Source organism: Perna viridis, chromosome 9, assembly GCF_037379345.1.
Source record: "Perna viridis isolate PV_CMFRI_1.1 ecotype Kerala chromosome 9, ASM3737934v1, whole genome shotgun sequence".
Taxonomy (NCBI): Eukaryota; Metazoa; Mollusca; class Bivalvia; order Mytilida; family Mytilidae; genus Perna; species Perna viridis.
Genome location: NC_142453.1, coordinates 34,584,231 through 34,607,368, shown reverse-complemented (window position 1 = coordinate 34,607,368; position 23,138 = coordinate 34,584,231). Strand labels below are relative to the sequence as shown.

At 33.7% G+C, this 23,138-nt stretch overlaps 2 protein-coding genes across 6 annotated transcripts in view; one reads left to right on the top strand and one right to left on the bottom strand.

The window, feature by feature from the left end:
- LOC148607952 (uncharacterized) overlaps nt 1–12,282 on the bottom strand; it is a 54,065-nt gene extending 41,783 nt beyond the window's left edge. Inside the window, exons 1-14 of one of the 2 annotated variants that reach the window (XM_088544481.1) lie at nt 12,052–12,282; nt 11,375–11,468; nt 10,928–10,964; nt 10,386–10,506; nt 9,996–10,047; nt 9,562–9,662; nt 9,076–9,173; nt 5,571–5,614; nt 4,482–4,536; nt 3,812–3,878; nt 2,939–3,023; nt 2,037–2,320; nt 1,606–1,660; nt 796–939 (exon numbers count right to left, since the gene is read on the bottom strand). In XM_088544481.1, the coding sequence (XP_088400607.1) occupies nt 796–939; nt 1,606–1,660; nt 2,037–2,320; nt 2,939–3,023; nt 3,812–3,878; nt 4,482–4,536; nt 5,571–5,614; nt 9,076–9,173; nt 9,562–9,662; nt 9,996–10,047; nt 10,386–10,506; nt 10,928–10,964; nt 11,375–11,468; nt 12,052–12,186 (1,372 nt within the window). In that variant the 5' untranslated portion in view covers nt 12,187–12,282. Of the gene's footprint in view, nt 1–795; nt 940–1,605; nt 1,661–2,036; nt 2,321–2,938; nt 3,024–3,811; nt 3,879–4,481; nt 4,537–5,570; nt 5,615–9,075; nt 9,174–9,561; nt 9,663–9,995; nt 10,048–10,385; nt 10,507–10,927; nt 10,965–11,374; nt 11,469–12,051 lie in introns of those variants that run through there. The other variant, XM_088544482.1, reaches the window with a different exon arrangement.
- Nucleotides 12,283–17,368: 5,086 nt separating this feature from the next.
- LOC148607951 (uncharacterized) overlaps nt 17,369–23,138 on the top strand; it is a 29,959-nt gene continuing 24,189 nt past the window's right edge. For 2 of the 4 annotated variants that reach the window (XM_088543864.1, XM_088543863.1), the window contains exons 1-5: nt 17,369–17,501; nt 18,286–18,350; nt 21,250–21,297; nt 21,768–22,049; nt 22,558–22,662. In XM_088543864.1, coding sequence (XP_088399990.1) covers nt 18,317–18,350; nt 21,250–21,297; nt 21,768–22,049; nt 22,558–22,662 — 469 coding nt within the window. In that variant the 5' untranslated portion in view covers nt 17,369–17,501; nt 18,286–18,316. The remainder of the gene's footprint in view (nt 17,502–18,285; nt 18,351–21,249; nt 21,298–21,767; nt 22,050–22,557; nt 22,663–23,138) is intronic. The other 2 variants (XM_088543865.1, XM_088543866.1) reach the window with 2 other exon arrangements.

Genomic DNA, 23,138 nt, shown 5'->3' with positions numbered 1-23,138 from the left:
ATAAATTTAATTCCGAAGCACAGAGTGTATAAAATGGTTTATGAAACAAAACCTATTAAAAGTACGGAAAAATCGCACAATTCTTGTTATAAACAAACTTTTAAGAAAGAAAATCGTTAGCAACAATCAAATTAAGTTTCAAAATAATTATTTTCAGCTGTAAAAGCATTTAATAAGGAAAAACGACTTCGTTACTTTTTGATTTTTAGTTGTTTCATTTCAATCTGTGTTTTCAAGAAAGAAATATTGTATAAAATATTGCAATAGCATTGTCTGAAACATGTTATTAAGACATTTGAACAGGGCTTGAAGAAAATATCATTTAAAACTCAATACTTAAATATGTATTTGATGATTCGATAAACTTTTTTCTGTAACATTTCACTTCCAGTTAGTTTGTTTACATTACACAATTTCTAGTACAAAAATCTCTTATTTCATGCCCAATTCTTTATATTGATGCATAATATGCACCACTGTGCTCTGAAAATGATTTCCTCATTTCTATGTAAAAATGTGTGCATTATACGCACCAAAATATGGTATATAAAAAATACAGTCACACAAAAGGAATTTTCTGACTTTTTTATTAAATGACTTACTTACATGTACATGTATACATGTATTAATATGAATCATTCACACAAAAGGCTATTGGGAAACAGTATTTTTTGTTAAAACACTCAATAAATATTTTTTTTATTTATCATAAACAAACATGTGCTTTCAATAATTTAGGGCACTTAAATAGTGACGGTTTCAATTTTGATTTAAATCTTTTTGTTAAATACATACTTTCATTATGTATACCGAGCCATCTTTCAAACTTTTCCACAATTTTCTGAGCCTCACTGTCATCACCTAGGTCTTTCAAATGTTTGGACAGAGCTCCCAAGGTCAGACAGGCTCTTTTCTGCGTCATTGTCATATTTTTGCCTCCTGAAATTATTTTTAGAAACTTGATATTTTTTCCCCATACATTTAATTTACAAACAACTCACAACTACATGTATATTAGAATAATCCCACCGCTCAAAGTATAAGATAATCAGGGGTTTCCTTGAGCTGTTGTTGAGTTGTTGTTTCAAACATCCACCACCTCTATAAACAACTCACCAAGGTAAAGCTGTGAACCAAATTTTCAATATTATAATACAGGTGCTAGAAAAAAATTAAAATTTCTGATAAACAGAAAGCTGGCATCAGACTGTAAATAAAATACTTTACAGCCTATGCCTTATCCCTTTCAAGATACAAAATAAATGTATGTATCAATTTAAAATGAATTGTGTGCAAGTGTGTAAAAGAACATGGATAAGAGATTATGTGCTTAAAGGCAACATTTGCATGAAATGTGTTTATTCAACAGGGAAGATTGTACAAGGTCAACAAAGAACGCGGAATGGCAAAATTGGAAAAAAAATATACAGTAAAAAAAAGCATTGTAACGGTAAAATCCAGATTTGAAATAGCGGAATTCCCTAAAAAGGCAGAGAAAAATGATGCCTAATTCAAACAGGCAAAAGGAGTCCTATAGTAAAAGAGACATGGAAAGTTCTGCTATTTTCAACTCTTTAGTATAATATAAACAAAAGTATAATATACCGTGAAAAATGTCATCTTTCCCAAAGCACAAATGTTCCACAGCTTCTATCAAATCCTGAAAAATGAACATTATTGCAACAATGCTAACTTTAAAACACTTAAAAAAAAACACAATAAATTAAAAGGTTTCAATCAAACCATTACATATTGCATAAATGAGTTATCCTTGTGCAGTATCAGTGTTGATTGCAAAAAGTTTTTAATGACGTTGCAATACACTTTGATTAGCTAGTACTTCTATGCAATAGACAATACAGTTTTAAAGTAATATAGAACATTTAAACCTTCCTTATTTTTTCAACACACCATAATTTTTACCATACATGTAGGCAAACTGAGAGACAAAGAAAACAATTCCAAATCTTGGAACTTAAAATATAATATTCTGCCTGATCAGAACCTCAAGCAAACCGTCACAACTGGTTAGTTACCTTGACAGGTTGTTTAACGGCAATACAATGGATAAGACTTCTCCTGACTTCCTCCTCGCTGGTGTTTACAGATAACACATAGTCTACGATGATTTGTTGGGAAGCATTTGTCTTGGCTTGGGCAATGACATCCAATACAAGGTAACGTTTCTCAAGGCATTCCGTTTCTGAAGACTTGCAGGTTTTATTCAAAGTTGTTTTGGCAAATGTTATGAAATCCTCTTTTTCCAGGCGTAACACTGCCCTAGTAAGGTTGCCAACACAAACTGTTCGATTGGGTGCATCTGAAAAAAAAAAAAAACAATATATGAAAAATTGGGTTGTTAGGAGGATTTTATTTTTCATTCTTTGGGTACTGTAAAATCTGAAAAAAATCATAGTATTTCTGGAATTGTACACTGTAATATGCATTGTTAGATTCATGCCATACCCAAGCTTAACTCCTTTGATTCCAAAAACATACAACTAATCCTGAAAATCATACTGAAATATGCCAAGATTTTGTCACGATTTCTAATGTTATTGTGACTGGAAGTCAATCGTCATTGCATAAAAGTAGTGTATTTAGTGTATGTAGACATGAAGAAAAATATGGAAATTTGAACTGCCAAAAGAAATAAAAAATAAAAAACTTGGAGAGGGGCTTTCAAGATGTGGGGATTGGGATTTGAATCTATACATTAACATGATGTGGTCTAATATAAATACAGAATTAGTACACTCCACAATGCATCTATTTCATGATTGGTTCATCAATTAATTAGATTAGCATATAGCATGCATAGTTCATAAGACATAGAACTGAACTGCAAACTATTGACTGGTTGGTTGACTGATAGATGGATGAAATGTAAGCTTCAGTTAAGAACTTTACCAATCTTTCATATCATTAGCAAACATACATTTATTTTCATGGCTAAGGACACACTTAATCAGGGAGTTGATTTTATCACCGCTGTCTACTAATGTCTTTTTCTCTGGTGGTTTCTGGAATACAATAAAAGAGTACAACACAATGGCATCAGCTGGTGACTAATGGTTTTTCTGTCATTTTGGGCTGGTGTTCATACTTTAAATTTAAATGATATTTTCATTACTGCAAAAAATGTAATTGACTTAAAATTGCAACAATAAAAACTCGCAATCTATACTGATTTTAAAATGACAAGTTCATCATAGTTAAAGCACATAATCAGATATGAATTTACAGTACATGAAAAGGAACCAGTACTAGAAGAATCAATCACAGATATGTACATAACGAGTTACAGTTCCATGAAGTCCTCGATGACAGGAAGGAAAATCACACATGTACGTAGCAAAACATAACATGCTGATGTTTTTAAGACCGCTATCAAAAATTTCTTACCTCATGCAAATTATGAATTAAATTTTAAACTTTTTTAATTTGTATGTGCATATATATATATATTTTTTTAAAATCTTCCTATTTGCTATTTACCAACAAATTCATAATTAACTATAGACTTATAGTCTATCAAATTCACATGATGGACATCATGCAGGGGTTCAAATTTACTTTTAAGAGTGAAAGATTCTAGAATTATTTTGCACCCTTAATGAAAGGTCCTCATTAATAACAATAAATATACATACACAGGATATAGTCAGTCCATGACGTAGGTTAACGATATTTCAAAGGTCCTGCATCATAAACTGAGGGTCTGGACCTTGGACCAGTGCCTCTGACATGACCGTATTTTTAAATATTGCATGAAATCTAATGTTACCAAATAAATATATGTTAATCCTACCTTCTGGACAACAATTGTATCTCTAATTAAGGTATCTTCTATTGATGAATGAGTGTCAGCAACTTTTCTAAAGAAGGGTCAAAATATGTACTTCAAATGTACGGATAGAAATTATTAGTAGTTCTACATGTACCTAAGGCCTGCATTTATGACCATATAACATACATGTACAAATGTATTGCATATTTTTTTTTGCCATTAAACATATTTTGTGATATCTTGTTCATGTACAATGTATAATAAGATATCTTATACACTGCTTGCTTGCACAATAGCTAGACAAACACTGAATGCTCAGCAAACACACACAAAATATTCACCATTGGTACAAGTTAAGAACTTCTCAATGCACAGTAACAAACGCACTACAACAGCTTCTATAAAATGTGTTTTTTAAATGAATGCTCCTTAGTAGTATAATTGTGTGTGTAAACCAAAACTTCTAATGTGTGTGAATTTAAAATACATGAAAACCAATTGAAAAGTCAACACTATGTTTGTTTTCAATTGTAATATCACGGAATTGAGAGATACATCGTGAGAAGAGGCATCCTTTGTCTCAAATACAAAGTGTACATGTATATCAAGACTTCTACTAGTTTAAACATGTGAATTTAAATCATACAACCATACATTTTATTTGCAGTCATATAAAAATATTGAAAATTACCTTTTGAGAGTCAAATGTACAGTTGTCTTGCCAATAGCAGATATACCAGGAAATTCTGGAATAAAAACCACGTTTAAATGTCATAATACTCATTACTGACTGTGACACAATCTATATACATATGTACATGTAGATCGTAAGAAAACTGTATTGCAGTTGCAAATATGGAAAGAAAACAACAAATTTTCAAATACAATATCAGTTACATGCATCTCTTTTGCAATGCAACTGTCAAATCTGGGTGTCAAAAGCACAAGTATCTGTAACACAATCCGTCAGAGCGCCGTGTTTGGTGGAGGTAGAAAAGTAGTCAATTTTTTTGTTCACAGGAAAGATCAGAGCGTCACCGATTCTTTCATGGTGGCGCTAGTATTGTCTTGGCAGTAGATCTTCATTTACATCCAGTGAAAAAGGCATAAGATCTCAAAACACAACAAAAAGATGCAGAAATAGCATTATACCTCAATGCATCTGTCAAGTAAAAGGCACATAGCATAAGCATTTAATATTTTTTTCTAAAAGTTATGCGATGGTGCATTTGTTGCATTTCTCCATATCTATTCCTTTTCCTATTTTGAATATATACATGCACAAATGTACCCTGTAATTTATGATGTTATCTTAGGGGACAGCCATTTGATATTGAGAGTTGGACTCAGATAATGTCTTCATATTGTTTTTTATTTTAACAATGTAAACAGTTAAAAATATTTATTTCTAACATATAACAAATAAATTATTTGTTGTCATTAAACCAGGGACTAATAAAGCAGTTAGTAATATTCAATCCCAGACAGTACATACAATGTATTTATATCTATAGGTCCAAGCAACTTCAAGGATATTTTTAAAGTTCTTCCCACTGGTTAAATTTATTTACAGCTTATATAAACAAGTGTACTTAACAATAATTATATCACAAAAATCGAGATGTTTATTTTTTAACTTCTATCAAAAACTAGCCTGCATCCTAAAATGTACATGTATTAAGTAAATATTGACGTCCTAGATTTGGCATTTAATTATTTTCGATATTCTTCAGTTTTCAAGTGTCACTGATTATATTCTAAGTATTCTAAATGTTACTACCTCCGGTTGAATACACCTTGATGTCTTTATCGGGTAGGGGTGTTCTGTAATTAGAAAAAAACGAGGACTTTTCCACTATACCAAACCATATTAAATTTCCCGCGCTTTATTCAACACTGATGATCACCAACTACTAAAAAATAGCAGCAATGTACCACATTGGACACAAATGTGGTACAGTAATAAAATGGTGCTACTTACAAGATACACGACGTGCTGCTCGCTGAAGGTAAAGTCCGGTAAAAGAAGAAGGTATGGATCCATGACAGATCGATGGATGTCGTTTGTCATATCAGGGACTTAATTAATACAAAAACATATGATCTAAATATCTCTGATTAATATTATTTAATATAATTGTTGTTAATATGTAGATCTACCGACTATAAATAAATATTACTTGTCAACGATTTGACTTGATGGGGACTGCTGGTCACTGCTTACTAAATCTATATAATATACAAAAATAATGGTGCATGTCCAATCTAACTTTTTTAGAAAGAGAGTCTGTTATCAAAATAGTTTAAGGATGGTGTGTTCATAATACATAATTACCTTAAAAAATACTGTAATTGGCCCAGTAATGGTCAAATTTGAACTATTAATTATGTACTTCAAGCTTATTGTTATGCCGTGCAATTTATATAATGAATAACACTAAGCCAAAAGGCGAGGCACAATTAAATTAATTACCAGCTTAATGGAGGATGTTTTTTTTTTACATGATGGCTGAAATTTAGATATTTTGTTTTAAAGACATGAGTAAAATTTTTCAGTCATCTTTTTTAAAATTCTATTTTATATTATTAAATGTAGCCCTCTCCAATCTATAGATTTTTCTTTTTCATTGGACATGAATTTCAATTGATGCTTCATAAAAATGCTAATGCTTTAACAGGATCAATTAGATTAGTAAAATATCTAATTCATTGAACAGATATCCCTGTTCCCACATAAATGTATAGTTAGAAAGCCAACGTGATTCAAAGGTTCTCGTAATGCTGAATATACTCACTGGATAACCATGCCATTAAATGGAAGAGTAATCAAGGGAACCACGATTCTAGCGGAAATCAAAGAGTAATCAAGGGAACCAAGGTTATAGCAGCGGTAATCAAAAGAATGTAATCCAGGGACAAAGACCAGACATGGAAAACAGACACACACAACAAAGAACATAAAGTAACTAAAATTATACATACAAAGTAACAAAAGTAAATGAGCAACTCGGACTCCACTAAAAACTGGGAGCATGGACCAGGTGCACCGGTAGGGTAAGCATCCTCTGCTTTTCTAGAAACACCCGCCGAGTTGCTCATAAAAAGTCAAGTCTGGGGTAGACAAACGAGGAAAGATAAACTATGACCCGTTGAATAAATCAGTTTTCATGGTGCTGATGGATACATCATAACGATCCACGAGTTCATGATGACGACCATAAAACTTCTATAGTGATGACTTCAATCTTGTAGCAACATAACCCTGTTCCAGAAGCCTATTTGTTAGGCTTCTAGCGCGATACAAAAAGTCTGCATAGTTTCGGCAAGCCCTGGCATAACGTATGAGTTGTGATATGAACACTCCATATGCAGGAGCCGAAGGGATGTTGCCACAGATGAAAGGAAAGTTCACAATTCTGAATGAAAAGTCATCACGTTTGTCGTAAAGTTTGGTCAATAGTTTTCCTTTACCATCGATTTCTAAGTGTAGGTCAAGATATGAGGCTGACTTCACAGTGTCTGTAGTATCCTTTATCTCAAGTTCTTTTGGGTAGATGCGATGTATCAAATCCCCGAAATTAGGATTGTTTAAAGATAATACGCCATCTATATAGGTTGAAGGATCTAGCCAAACGATATTCTTTCTTTCTGATCAAATCAGCTATAAAAGAATGTAATCCAGGGACAAAGACCAGACATGGAAAACAGACACACACAACAAAGAACACAAACCAACCAACAGAACACATAAAAAGTATCAAAATGAGCAACTCGGACTCCACTGGAAGCATAGACCAGGTGCACCTTTTCTAGAAACGCCCGCCAAGTTGCTCATAAAAAGTCAAGTCCAGGGTAGACGAAAAAGGAAAGGAAAACTATGGCACGTTGAACAAATCAGTTTTTGTGGTGCAGATGGATACACCGTAACGATCCACGAGTTCATGATGACGATAAAACTTTCGTAGTGATGACTTCAATCTTGTAGCAACATAACCTTGTTCCAGAAGCCTAATTGTAAGAAGTCTAGTGCGATACAAAAAAGTCTGTGTAGTTTCGGCAAGCTGTGGCATAACGAATGATTTGCATGTGATATGAAAACTTCATACGCAGGTGCTGAAGGGATGTTGCCACAGATGAAAAGAAAGTTGAATATAAGGAATGAAAAGTCTTTGGGGGTAGATGCAATGTATCAAATCCCGAAACTGGGATTGTTAAACGATAATACGTCACCAGCATAGCGGAAACTGAAGTCAAGGGATCTAGCTAAACGATGTTCCTTCTTTTGGATCAGATAAGCTACAAAGTCAATCTCATAAGAGTGAAGGAATAGGTCAGCAAGTAGAGGAGCACAATTTGTTCCCATTGGAATGCCGACCGTTTGTTGAAAAACGCGCCCACCACACAGGACAAATACGTTGTCGCTATGAAAATTCCAGCATTTTGAAAAATATTCTTCGGTATATTTTGAAGATGATCTTGAATTATTTTTACAAAGTATGATGAATCTCTTCCAATAACTACAAATCTAGGTGTATCGTCTTTTTTGGGGTAACACTGATGTATAATGTTTTTGAGTCGGGATTTTAACTGAGTATGGGAAATAGAAGTATAAAGAGTTGAAAAATCATAGATTATAATGCTATTGTATTCTGAGAATTATAATTGAGGTTTTCCAGAAGATCTTTCCAATTTTTCATGATCCACATTGAATTAATTCCAATACGGGAGTAATAAGTGTCATGGTAGGACTTGAGATCCTCTTTGATAGTTGTTAGTATAGAAGTTAAAAGAAAGAAATTTGGTGGTGCATTTTGCAGATCCAGCTACGTAGCGTTGTATGTATGGATTCTTGTGGAGTTTAGGAATCCAGTATGTAGACAGTAGAGAGATCAAACGAGGATAGCACACTCAGATTTATGGATTTCCACTATCTCTTCTATGGAAAGTTTGGTAGCAGTATAAGTCTTTTTTTTATTACTGCTTTTATTTTCTACGTCTACCTCTGATAATAAACATTGGATAAAATACGTTTTACAGATAAAAACAATTCTGTTTTGGGTTTTGTCTGCTGGTACGACAACATAATTGTCACGTACCGGTGACAATGTTTTTACTACATCGATGTCTTTGAAAACTGATGTAATATTGACACACATTGACCTACTTAAAACTTTCATACGATTCAAAATTAAAGACCTCAGCCTTTACCCACTCTGACAGAGAATCAATGTCTTCTTGTTCTCGTTCTGTTCATTTTCATCTGACCAATTACTGACAGAACTTACCCATGTGTACGTTTCTTAGAGGGTTCCTCGCCTCTCAGTGTGATGTTGTCAGAGGCTAAAATTTTCTTTATGTTTCCACTATGGTCGATGTGCATCTCCTACAACACGAAAACAAATCTGATATAGCCTCGTGCGGTTACTATGATAATATACTTTCAGGGACGATTTGCTTTGATGGCAGAACGATTATACCTGCTGGAAAAGATGTAAAGATGTATGGAGGCTCATTAACGTGTCGTTGTCCTGAGGACATTACCCCAGAGAAGACTGAAGGGCATGCCACGTGTAAATCAACAGGCGCGAAAAGGGCTAGTCTTAAAACTGTTGCTTTAATGTAAATGAACAAAACTTTAAAGGGTAAGGAGAAATCCAAAGGGTAAGGAGAAATCCAAAGAGAAGCATCCTTCAAGTGTGCGTCTTTTGGGTTTTAACATGAAGTTAATTTTATTTTTCATGTACGATTACATAATTTCAGTCTAGGCTTACTTTTTTGTGGGTCCTGATCACATCAGTAGCACTTTGGTGATATCGTTTCACGACTGACCCAGAGTCTGTCTTCTGTGCTTCATAAACATGGCTTAAGTGTCCTGTAATTACATGTATTATCGCAGTTCAAATCTGTTAACTAAAACAATCTGATCGTGCCGCCTGTATAGCTCATTTTATACCAGGAAAGTAAAATCACACATTGGGAAGAGCAAAAACAGAAATTCGGAGCCAATTCAGGAACAAAGACAAAGCATTGATAGAAACAGCAAACACACACACGGGTACCGACAGATACAACACAGAAAGCTCAAAGTTAACTGCGGTCTGAAATGTCTCCACGCTATTAATTCGAAGCATGGTGAGAGGGGATTTTGCTATGTTGCCTTAACATTAAAACCGAATCACAGACGGTCCATCCTAAATATACAAACCTCCGTGATCTCTTTCCTTTGATAAATACTGCCATTTATTTTCCTGACTTTTCTGCAATAATACAATTATCAACATTACTAAAGAAAAATACATTAGAAGGCGCGTTTACAATGGAGTACATTGCCAATGTAGCCGTGTTCAAAGAAAAATCTTTCTTTATCGTGGAATGTTGTGTTAGAAAAAACTAGATGGATCTTGTTATTTGATCAGAATTTGGAAGATATTCCAATTTTATAATTAAAAGAATAGCAATTTCATTCAATGAAATAAGAGCGAGGTCCCCTTATATTTTTTGCCTCTACTAGTCTGAATAAAGTTATATTGAAAGTTGGAACAAATTCTGTTGTCTGTAAGCAAAAAGTCCAAATGTGATAATATATATGATGTACCGTAAATTTTGCCGACATAGTTCCAACTAAAGCTTTCTTCAAAGTGACAAGCTCATCTTTCTCCTCAGGGTGGTAATGTATGAAATTCACCAGTCCATCGGGTTCCATCTCAAACAGAAAACTGAATAAGGGTTTAAAGTTTCTTTATATATAGTTTTTATAATGTGAATTAAATAGATTTTTCAAAGCAAATGTTAAATCAATTCAATAATAATAATAATAATAATAAAAAAAAAAAAAAAAAAAAAAAAAAAAAACATCACAAATTATAAATGTAGCGATTTTTTTTCATTTCAGTGCCAAAGCAATATTGACAAGTAGTTTGCGTTGAGAAGAAAATCTGTTTCCCGCATTAGTGGATCCAGGAAAGAGGTTTCTTCGGGCTGGAACCCCTATTTTTGTTGGAAAACTTTGTTACATGTGCAATTTGGGTAAAAAAAGGTAAATAACAACCTCGGATCCCTTTTTCCGGCGCCCCTTTTTCCAAACTCGATGGATCCGCACCGAAACCTTACAGCAATAAAACAGTCAGCAAAACAAACCTTTTTGACAAGTCCCAGTTGAATGGATTATCGGCATCTGGAATTTTAAAAAAAGTTGTGTTGTCTTCGTTTTGTTTTATGTTTTATGAGTTTTTAGTGCATTTTCTTGTATGGTTGATTTAGTTGTTCATTTCTTAACTCGATCCATTGGTTTGATTGTATTACCGTACGTAGAACTAAGTGCTCGTATCAGTAGAAAAACATTATAGCATGCGTAAGGTAATAATTTGTGAAAAAAAAACATGATACAATTTAGCAGAATCATGTGTTTGTTGTTATTGTTTTTGGTACAAACCTTTAGTCTTTCAGAAATAAGCACATGCTTAAAGAATGAGAAAAATTAACGTACTTCGGTATTCAGTACAATGATAAAACTTGAATATGTATAATTATGTTCAACACAAATGCAGGAACTTCTTAAGCAAAACTATATTGACTAGTACGTACACTGTCCTGACTGAGAATGCTGGACAAAGCTGTCGACGGTCAGATGATGAAACTTGGTACCATCTACTGACTCGTTTATTTTCTGGACTCGAAACTGTAGATAACAAACTTTAGACTGCATTCTCATATATAACATTGAATCTGAGTAAAAGATACCAGCTGAGTTTATTTTACCGAGCTACATTTCTTTCGTAGGTAATAATATAATTCAACCACACGAAATACAGTAACTATTTACGCAATCCTACATGCATAGAGTTGCATCCGATCAGATTTGAAATCAACTTCATCGCGAACGTACATACCATACTATTTCACTCTGCTTTGGTTTAGGTAAAACATGCTGCTTCGGTTGTTGATGATGATGATATGATGATGATAATGTTGTTGTTGTTGCTGCTGTTAAGTGTGTGTGCGTGTGTGTTGCTTAAATTTATATTAGACAAATTGTGGGATTTGATGAATAATTGATAAAAGGAAGTAAAATCCGGACCGCTCAATTACTCTTAATTCAGATATATATGAATTAATACATACATGACATAAATGATTTGCTATACAGATTTTAATGTTGCAAAAGTACTGTTCATATATCGAATATAAACAGTACTTTTAAGTACCCCAATATATGCAAAGAAAGCCACTGGTGAGTAAATTTTCAAACTTTGTATCCATACCTTCATCACAGTTGTTATATTATGCATCCCAATTGTATCTGTCGTAGAGGAGTATGTGTAGTGGTGCTCATATCCTGCTTCATAATGATAACCTGTCGTGCTCCCAAACACTAATACTGCAAGGATCATCAACATTATAAAACCTATTCTGAATTCATTTTCTAAATTTCTCACAGAATAATAACCATATCAAACCACTAGAGTCTACAAGATATCGTTTCTATAGACGTAGATTTTTGTTTGTACAAGATAAGTTTTTAGGAGGGTTAAATTGTATTTTAAAGTAGTTACTTTTAAGATAATTTGATCTGTCGGGTATTGATTTTGATTTCAAGACCAACTCCTGGCTTGAGATTAAAGTATTTAAGTTTGATTAAAGATGCGTTTCGCGAACCAGGAAGGCCGAGGACTGTTTTAAGATACCCAATCAGGTTAAAGTAAAATACGAATGGTTGGTAAGAAACTAAACAACGACTGTGTATGTAATGAGCAACCTATTGATCTCTATGGAAAGGTATATTTGGGGTTATTTCCTTTGGGACTTTTGTAATTGGATCATCTTTTCGGCTTTATATATATTTGTTCCTACATTTTTACAAATGAAACAGAGTAAATACCGTGCAGTGGTGCGAGGTCGGAGGGAATGGGGGTGATTTCCACCTAATATGTTTGTGCAAACTTTTGGCTGTATGATAGTCTGGCCCCACATTTTTTAATAAATGTCTGAATCCGCCCGGTTGTTTATTGACAACGATATGAAACTAGAAATACTCTGAACAAGCTATCACTGAGAATACTCTTCAGTTTCCCTAACCTTCCCATAACTTTTCATAAACATATCTTGAGCAATTTAAGGAGAAGTTGTGCTATAAATTAAAGGGCTTAACATACCGATCCTTTAAGATGAATTATCTTCCTTAGTAGTCCATCGACCATAATTATATTCCTTCGTACATGTATCTACATATGGTGCCGATCTTCTTATAAAACCCAACAAATTATTTATTTATTTGTTAAATTAGCTACCATATCTAGAAGCACAATTTGGTGATCTCTGACAGTCTATTTTCTATTTTGTATTTAGGTTATACCAGTGCATTTGTTGCCATTCACTATACCCGTTCCTTTTCGACATAGTTTAACCATTTTTTCCACTTTTTGCCATGTTAAACTTTGAAACGTTCGAACCTTGATAAAGACATATACCATATTTTGCATGCGCAAAGTATTAATTCTTTGTTTGTCCCTATTAGGGAGCATAGAAAAAATATCAGCGACTATGCAGATGCACTATAGTGAGGTAAATATTGCACGGACCAATGTAGCTTCAAATTACATGTACTTAAGAATTATAAGATATGAGAAAATGAGGACAAAATAAATAATGACGATGTTTAAGACTGATTAACTACGCTAAGGTGACAGGATTTATACTTAGATTGATAAAATGAAGAAGGTTGCAGAGTATATTCCGAATGTTTTACTGATTAGCTTATAAATGTTGTAATACAATTACACCGAAGCCTGTCAAACAGGCAGCGACACATTATTTTTTTTTTGGTAATGCCTGGTGATTTTACTGATTAGCTTATAAATGTTGTAATACAATTACACCGAAGCCTGTCAAACAGGCAGCGACACATTATTTTTTTTGTAATGCCAGGTGGTTTTATACAAAACTAGTTCGTTTCCTAGTGAAACAGGATCTTTGAAATTATAGATTAGATATGGTATATCATTTGTATGTCAAAAACTACCCAGTGCCTGTAGTAAAACTTTACTTACTCAAACAATGTGTCAATCGGTCTGACATGAAATAAATGTAGAACATTGAGTTACATTCGTATATACAGACCACCTGAGCAAATAGTGTCCTTGGCACTGTATAGATGGATTCAATAAAAATGCATATTGATATTAATTAATCAGACAGACAGATAAGCACATATTAAATAACAATACACATGAAACAATATTAAAGGGTTAATTATCAGAAAACCTGTTTCTTCCTGTTAAAAAATTTTAGCCTTTTTTTTTGGGGGGGGGGGTTAAACTTATAACGTAAGTGAATTTGTAAAGATCATATATGAATGCCGAAAGCTTATAAGAATAGGATATTAACATCAGTCCGCTATGAATTGCAAGTACGAAATCCTAGTATGTCGAAATTACGGTATTATAGTCATGATGAAATTATGACATTGTATGTCGAACTATGTCGTAATTTCGACGCAACTTTATCGTAATTACTCGTTTGATATATCTATATCGTAATTTCGATATATCTGTATCATGATTTCGACATAGGATGTCATAACTTCGATATATCTATATCATAATTTCGACATACTGGGATGTTGTAATTACGACATGATATTTTTTTTTCAAGTGGCCCTTACCAGCTTTCGATATCATACATATTTTGGTATATAGCCAGAATAAAAATAGAAATAAATTAGACTTGGTGATGGTTCTCTAACTGCTTAAACTGTCCAAAGTTGGTTATGCGAGCATATAACTTGGTCAACATCTAGAAACAATCTTTTTAATAAAATTTCTAATCGATTAAAGTCAAAATTAAGATTTTTCCCTTCATTAAAACATTATTTATGTAATAGTCTGCAATGTTGTTTTGTATGAATATTTTATGTATTGTGTAATAAAATATTTGAGTTGTATGAATGTGTATTATGTTTTACTATTTGACTTGGACCGATTGACAGACGAGCTTTCGGAAACTGGTGATTGTATTGCAATCTAGTCGTAATCTTCTATATTTCTTTTTCATGCTTGATTAGTACGCACTTCTTTTCTCGTCATCTATTGGTTGGCAATTGTCGCGGGTTAATTCCTTTTTCATTTGAACACTCTTACCTAAGTATCTGAACGGTTTTTATGTTCATTCGAATCTAGTAACCTATATTCTTATCAACTCAACTTATATACGCATCTGATTTCAACTTAACTATTACTAAGGTACAATACAGTAGTACTGGAGACTTACTATTCCTGTGACCATTTACAAATGTGCCTCTTGCACGATATGTGAGGGCATTAACATTTATTGGCAATAAAGCATAGAACCCTAGAGATTAGTTTACTTCTATCAACCCCCTAGAAATAGAGGTTGTGACATTTAGTTTGGAATTATTTGAATTTTGGACTGTGGACCAATCAAATTAAATATCAATTTCTACCCCGGACTTGACTTTTTATGAGCAACTCGGCGGATGTTTCTAGAAAAACAGAGGATGCTTACCCTACCGGTGCACCTGGTCCCAGCTCCCAGTTTTTAGTGGAGTCTAAGTTGCTCATTTGCTTTTGTTACTTTGTATGTAATATGATTTTAGTTACTTTATGTTCTTTGTTGTGTATGTCGGTTTTCCATGTCCGGCCTTTGTCCCTGGATTACATTCTTTTGATTACCGCTATAACCTTGGTTCCCTTGATTACTCTTTCATTTGGTTTTTTAAAATCAGTTATTAATAGCTTTGTGTATACGTAGCGTAGTTGATATCCTAACATAAAAAAGTAAGTATGATGAAAAAATAACATCAAAATAAGCACAAACTTGCTCGGGCGATTACAACATACAAACATTTCCCATAACAAAATAAAAAGTTTCATTTATCTCAACATCAATACACTTTGCCAAAATGGCATGTTTACCACGCGTACTACACTTGAAAATCTTAATGATAGCAGCATCGTCTACGCAACGGTACATGAGCTTTTAATAGACAATGTTGCACTTTTCTGTTGGCATGATAGGTGTTTTGGTCTATATGGAATAAAAATAACTCAGCCCGACCTGTGTTATTATCGTTCAGGTCAACTCGAGTGACTGCACACGTCCGTAAATGTACTTGTTATAACAAAAGCGTCTTCTTTTTAATACACGCGTAAAAAAACCATTGCATTTAAGTTTGTGACAAAGCAGTGGCGGATTCAAGCAGTGACGTGGCGGGCGTGCGACCAAATTTGCAAAGCATGGGTTGTCAGGGGTAGATTTAGGCGGTTTTAGGTTGAAACTTTCATTTCTCGCTAATTTTCCACAAACAATATCTGCATTGCATCCACTCTAGAAGAATATTTCAAAAATTTAGCCTAACTCGCTCAATTCGGCGAAATTTTAACTGTGCGACCCCCTTATCAGAATTACTGGATCCGCCCCTGCAAAGCCATTTAGCTTCAATGTTTTACAACATAGTAATTATGTTTTCATACTTTCTATTAGAAAAATAATGAGAGGAGATACATCTATTTACAGCTCAATGCTTCCACCCCATTTGAAATAAAAACCTACTATGAGTGCATATAGCGTATAAATATACAATATAGGTACATTGTCGAAAATTATTGAAGATATATGATGAGGCGACGGAACGGGTAGGAAATGCGAGGCTCCGCCGAGCTATTTTCCCCGTTCCAAGCTGAATACACATATCTTCAATAATTTCCGACAATGTACCTATATTGTTTTTATCCTGTTATATGAATAGTTTTGTGCGTGTGTACATTTTTAAAATAAAATTTTAAAATGCACATCCCCTGAGGAGTTTTGAATTTCGCGTGGAAGCTGGAAGCTGACTTGTTTCTGTTTGGTATATGGCAGTAGAGTTCAGGGGTGAAATTTGTGCACTAGTGTCTTTTGGATTTGAAATATTTGTTTGAGATTTTTTAAGAAGAGGAGGCAGTTGTTTGGGCAGATCTATAATGTAGTGTTCCTCTGATTCATTATCTTGGGGTTTAGGCAGTAATAAATCCAAGACCATAACAGTTTCCTTGTCATTTGTCTCTTCAAGAGTTTTATCATATTGTAATGTTTCAATTTCTTTAAGTGGGGACCAGTTTATGTTAAATTGTGACAGACACTCTGGCTCCGAGTCCGACATGACTGAAATGACAGGGGAAGTCGTCTGCAAACTGATAATGAATCAAATCTGAACGAAATTGGGGATTTGCCATATATATATGACGGTGAAAAAAATACAAAAAAAATCATTATTTGGTTTACATAAAATCTTTTATTTCATTCAGGTGAAAACGAAACAAAACAGCAAAAAAGATTAACCGGATACGCTATCACAATTTGTTTATATCGTATCTATGGTGGCGGCCATGATTAATTTACGCGTACCAGAAAAAAGTAGTTCCGCCGATCACGCGAGTGGGAGGAGCCAGAAATTCGATAACCTGCTAATGTACGGATACAGCAAAAAAAATAACCGTATACCTTTATTCGTTTAACAAATAACCTCATTGTAGGATAAATGTGATCAACCTCGAACATGTACATGTCTGGTCTTGAAAATACTGCAAATAATGTTTACACAAACATTTATCAGAATTTTAAAATCTTTTACTTTTTAAAACCAAACACCCAAATATTCAGGTTAAGCAAATATCTTACCTGTATGATACAAATTCAACCTGATATGAGACAAATGGTAAGTTCTTTTTTTTTTATTAAAATATAATTATAGAAATAGTATAATTGAATTTGCAATTAAAACAATTTGTTTATGTAATCATTTTCAGGGCCTATACGCAAATACGCAGTAACTGTTGCGTACTTAAGGAAAAAGTAACAAAAATAAAAACACACATTTTAAAGATGAAATAAAAGTTTTATGCAATGACAAATCCTTTTTAATACATAATGATACTCCAATATACACCATAAAGTAATTCGCGATATCAAAACCATCAATTCCGGAAATTTTGTACTTTTCCGTATAACATACATTTACGTTTTACTCTCAGAAAGTTTGTTTTGCACGAACTCGTAATTTTGCGTACAACTAAAACAGGCCTAGCTACGCCCCTGATTTTCGAAAGTTTGTTTTGTAAAGGCCTAACGATTTCATCATCTGGATGACTTTATTTTCACTATGAACGCAATCAAAATGCAGTAGAACACTTCTTACAAGAATTCTTTAAATGAAAATGGAAGGTTTAATTTTAATGTATATGTAAAGAATCGACTATTGGGGTGTAGGAATTATCGGGGCGATCACATTTTTTCCCCAAAAATCTACTCAGCGTCAAAACCAATCTCAAAGTGTATTCCATCTCTGAAACGACATAACATTCAACAGGTTCTTGTCATTTTCTAAAGTAAACAAATATTTTAAAAAGTTTTCTGACTTTCTATTTCACCCTTTAATAATTGCTTTTCTGTCGAAAAACACACCGTTTTTTCTTCATGTTTAACATTGACTTTAATTCAAGTTTCAGAAATGAGCTGGAAGGCGCCATAAATATGGACGTTAAAAAACTACTGAACTTTTTTCTCGGTAAATATGAATGCATGTTAAATATTAATAGGATAATTAATTGGAAAGAGTGAATAATCAAAATATGATCACGAGTGTCAAAGAACGCCTATAGATTTAACGAGTGTGCGGAACTTGTTCCGCGCACGAGTTAAATCTTAATGCGTTCTTGGCACGAGTGATCATATTTTGTTTATTCACGATAATCAATTGGTTATCCTATTTATTGTATAGATTTCCTCCATTATTCATTGTTATTTTCAACATAAATTTAAAATTTTGTGAATGGCGGTTGATATTCGTGTTGTGACGTTTTGGCGGGAGAAAGCGCAAGAATGAAATTACCGAATTTATTTCACAGTGTGAATTATCGAAAAAAATACACTGGGTAAACATTCGGTAAATCACTGCTATCTGCATAATAAAGATTATTACATACTCTAAAGTCACGTGCTTCAAAGCTCTTTAAACCACAGCTATAGTCAAAAAGTGATAAACACGTGACCAACATTTCGCGCAACACATAGACTGCGTCTATTAAAAAATATGAAGAAACTAGGCCTATTAGAATCTAAATAAATCACAGAAACTCTGTTTTATCATTGTTTTACCACAGACTGGCCTTTATGTCGTTATTTAACCCCTCACTATCCCTAGGGGTAAAACATTGATGAAACGGACTTTCCATGCATTAAGCATGCTTTATCAGTCCGAGGTCATGGTATTAGCCCCGAGAGCCGTCTCTAAAACAAGTACAACAATCATTTTTTCCATTAAGTATTAAATAACTTTTTTTTGTGGAAAGTGAACAGACTATACATTTGTACTATATGTGGTTTATCTGTAATTTTGCAATCAGCGGTGTTTCTTTACTATGTCAAGAGCATTAAATATTTCCACAAATTAGACTTCTAAAGAAGAACTTTCGAATTTTTCGTAATACATCGGATGACAACTACATTCGGCGAACCTTTCTCGTGGGAATTGGCTGCCGATGGCGCATTGAATAATTTAGATGATGTAATTCAGAGCGTTCGGGGAAGCATTGTATCGACAGTCAAATCTATTTTTATTGTTTTTTCTTTACTTAATTTGCATATTCTTTCTTGGCTCTCACTACATATAAACAAGCTTAAATGAAGTTTGAAAATCTCTACACGTAAAAAAAAAACTTAATAATTGTACTGCCACAAGTAAACATTTGGCAGTGACCAGGAATTCCGCTATCCGACCTTTTACACACGCACCCTTCACATACACGATTTTTTCTTACGAATCATTACGTATCTCAAAACCTTTCAAGATTCGTAAACTTTACGAGTGGTTTGTGAGTGCTTAACGATTGGTTATTAATCACTTCACGATTTACCAAGAACGAAGGTAATGCGTTTACAAAAACATTTGAAGTTCACGAATCATTGCGGTTATATACGGGCAATTTACGAACGCATACGATATTGTTAAAAATAATTTCGAGCACATGTAGTGAGAATTGCTACGATTTGGTCCAAGCTTTCACGATTAATTAACAAATAGTTTAAGATAAGCCTAGCGGGTTTTTACGATATTTGCAATTTAGTTGCAAGTGTTTTACGACGGTAATGATTTTCAGTGGGGCTGCATTTACTGATATAAATTGACACCATGCATCTCGCCTCATGCATTAATTAGGGTGATTTGACATGTTTTACGAGAGAAACAAGTTAATACTATCGCAATTTTTTTTCTACTTCGACTGGCACGACAACCTTACCATCTTCGTCCTAAGCAATGTATTATCAGTTACCTGCGTTATTAACCAGGTGTATGGAAACTGTACCACCTGAAAGTAATGCTGTTCAGCCTGAAGTACAGCCTTAGGCTGTTCAGAAGTTACTGAACTTCCTGGTGGTACAATTTTGATACATCCGGGTAAAATACATAGGTAACGACTTACAGATGAAAGGCAAAAGACCGGTTCTTTTTTCGTCGGATATAAGCTATTTGCAACACCATCGCAATTATGTTTGCCTATATTACCATTTCGAGGATCGTACCTTTGGTACCAACATCAGGCTAAGCGGAAATCGTTATATATAGCTTTGTTTCTGTTTTAATTTTTTTTTTTTTTTACTTTTGGTATATTGGCGACTCAGGTCACATTATCATGACGTCAGCAGATAATGTCGTATGTAGTTTATCATTAAAACAATTTTATACGATATCTCATAAAGTTTATAAGATATCTTACATTCTTTATGAATAAATTAAAAATACTGCAGAGAATTGAAAATGTTTCTTCTTGGAATAATGTACATAGATAACACAGAATTAAAGAGCATCTTGAATATATAACACTTTGACATCATTAGCAACATACAAACATGTTAGCATTCGTTATGGGGCATGGGATTTGTACCGACGTGTAGACAACCAATCAGAAGTCCACATTCGTTACAAGCCATACATTCGCAAAATGCACACATGAGTTCGAGTTTATTATTCATTAAGCCATCGACAAACAACTGTAAACTACCCACACTCGTTCGTAGAACAATCGTATCAAAACAAACCGTGGTTTTGCGAGCTCTTGAAGAAAAAAATAATCAATAAATATACGTTGACATTCGTATAAATCTTTTATCTTCTTTCGCGAATCGATACAAATATCAGCGAATGTCTACGAGTTGTCAAGAATTATTTACGGATGCCTACTAATTCAATACGAATGCTTGCGAATGACGACGAATCGACTTAGATGTGAAGTATTAACACTCTCGTTTATAGTCTACTGATTATACTGATAAAACTAGTCGCACTCGCTTTATGGCTGGATCCATCGCCATCAATAAGTAAAAACTACATTAGTATCCTTATTGTGTCATGTATTGTTCAGTGTTAAAAGCCGTAAAATTGTATAACAAGCACATTTTTCAAACAGGACTGTCTAGCTGTTTGGTTGAAGTCACATCAGAATATAAGGTTTTTAGTAAGTATACATGTCATTATTGCTGCTATACTTGTATCAGTGGTACCTCAGTGCATTTGTCAAGCATAAGAATGAATATAAAATAATAAGAACAACTGCAAGCAGTATTGACGGAACAACTTTCCATTTTGAGTCACGGATATTTAAATCAAGGCAAAGAAGTTTTTTGCCATACGTAGTGTGTAAGTTCAAAATAATTTACTCTCGTCAAACTTTAATATGTCGACGAAGAAAGACGAAATCGTGGTTACACTGGAGAATTTTCTATCTATTTTTCGAAATTTAAACGCGATCAAAAATATTTTAATTGCAGATACAGTGGAAATAAGAATGTTATCTAAAAAAGTTTTTCCCCACCTCTTTCCGTCTGTTTTACATTACAAAATAAACATCTAAAGAATACTTGACTTTATAAGTTCAAATTTTGAACAACAACGACAAAATATGGTTTCATTGCGATGAAATTTCAGGCAGCACTACTCTACAATCCTGTGAACACACTGGAAGTGACCTTTACTTAAGTTGTAGTAGAACATGCGGTACGATCTTTATAACCCATGGTTACTGGGGTGCTAACCACAACCCTTGCGACGCCCCCTTGAGCGGGTGCAACAGAGACGTTACGACAGATGCTGGGAGTAAATGTAATGGTCACCAGTTATGTAGCTTGGTGCCTTCTAATGCAGTTACTTCTCAGGGCGATCCCTGCCCAACAAAACCAAAATATTTGAAAATAACATATGAATGTAGAGGTATATATATCTATTTTAAGTAGTACTCCAGCTAAGAATCATGCAAAATGTGATACATGGTTAGAAAGCCTACACATTATTATTTTTTTATATTGGATTTTCAATGTAGATTATTTCCTAAGAGCAGACAGATTGGAGTGAATGATTATACATTTCATCATATAGACCTATAAAGCAACTGAATAACAAAAATAAAATGTGTAGCCTTTTTTTTTTGTTGTATCACATACAAATGTATTACCGAATTTGCACGATTCTTACAAAGACTGCTACTTTTAAAACATCATAGTTATTAAAACAACCAACCGTGTTTGTCTTTTTTTCTCATATAAATAGAATAAGTACTACTAACCAATTTATAGAAGAACTGTTTTTATTACTTTACATTGTACCGTTAAACTACATTGGCATGCGTAAAGGCTGATATATGTTTTATGTATCGTGACCCTAAGCTAATGAATTATTCTTTGATCTTATCATACTATTATTGCGGTGAATGTATTTTTAGGAAGCATGCCAGACCATTGCACAACTGCAGAATGTGATTCAAGACTTCAAATAAAATGTACGAAGTGTGAAAATAATTTTGAAGTGGCAAACGGAGTATGCGAAAGTAAGCTAATTCCCACATTTTTAATTAAGTTTAACAAAACTATACGCCCTAATTTCAATGTTGTTCATTTATGTCATTAATGAATCTACGTGTCGTTATTTGACTTTCTAGTTTATTTTGAAGGAGTGTCATCCTTCTGTTAGCGTGTCTTCTATTATTTTTGTTGCCGGTGCTTTTTCAACGCTTACTACGTTGAAGGTGTGTTTCCATTTACAGGAGACCTTTTGGAGATATCTGTTAGTATTTCCTACTTTTATGGGAAGGTGTTACACGATGATGCATTTGTTACATTTCATCATATCTGTTCCATTTTCTTTGTAAATTATGGCATAATGATTATAAAGAATATGATATCCATTATTATTTAGCCGATTTCAAATCTGTATGTGTTTTAAATTTGTACAGTAAAATTTTGTATTGTTTACCTTGTCAAGATTTGGCATAAATTACCAATAGGGTATGCAAGTCTTGTCGCG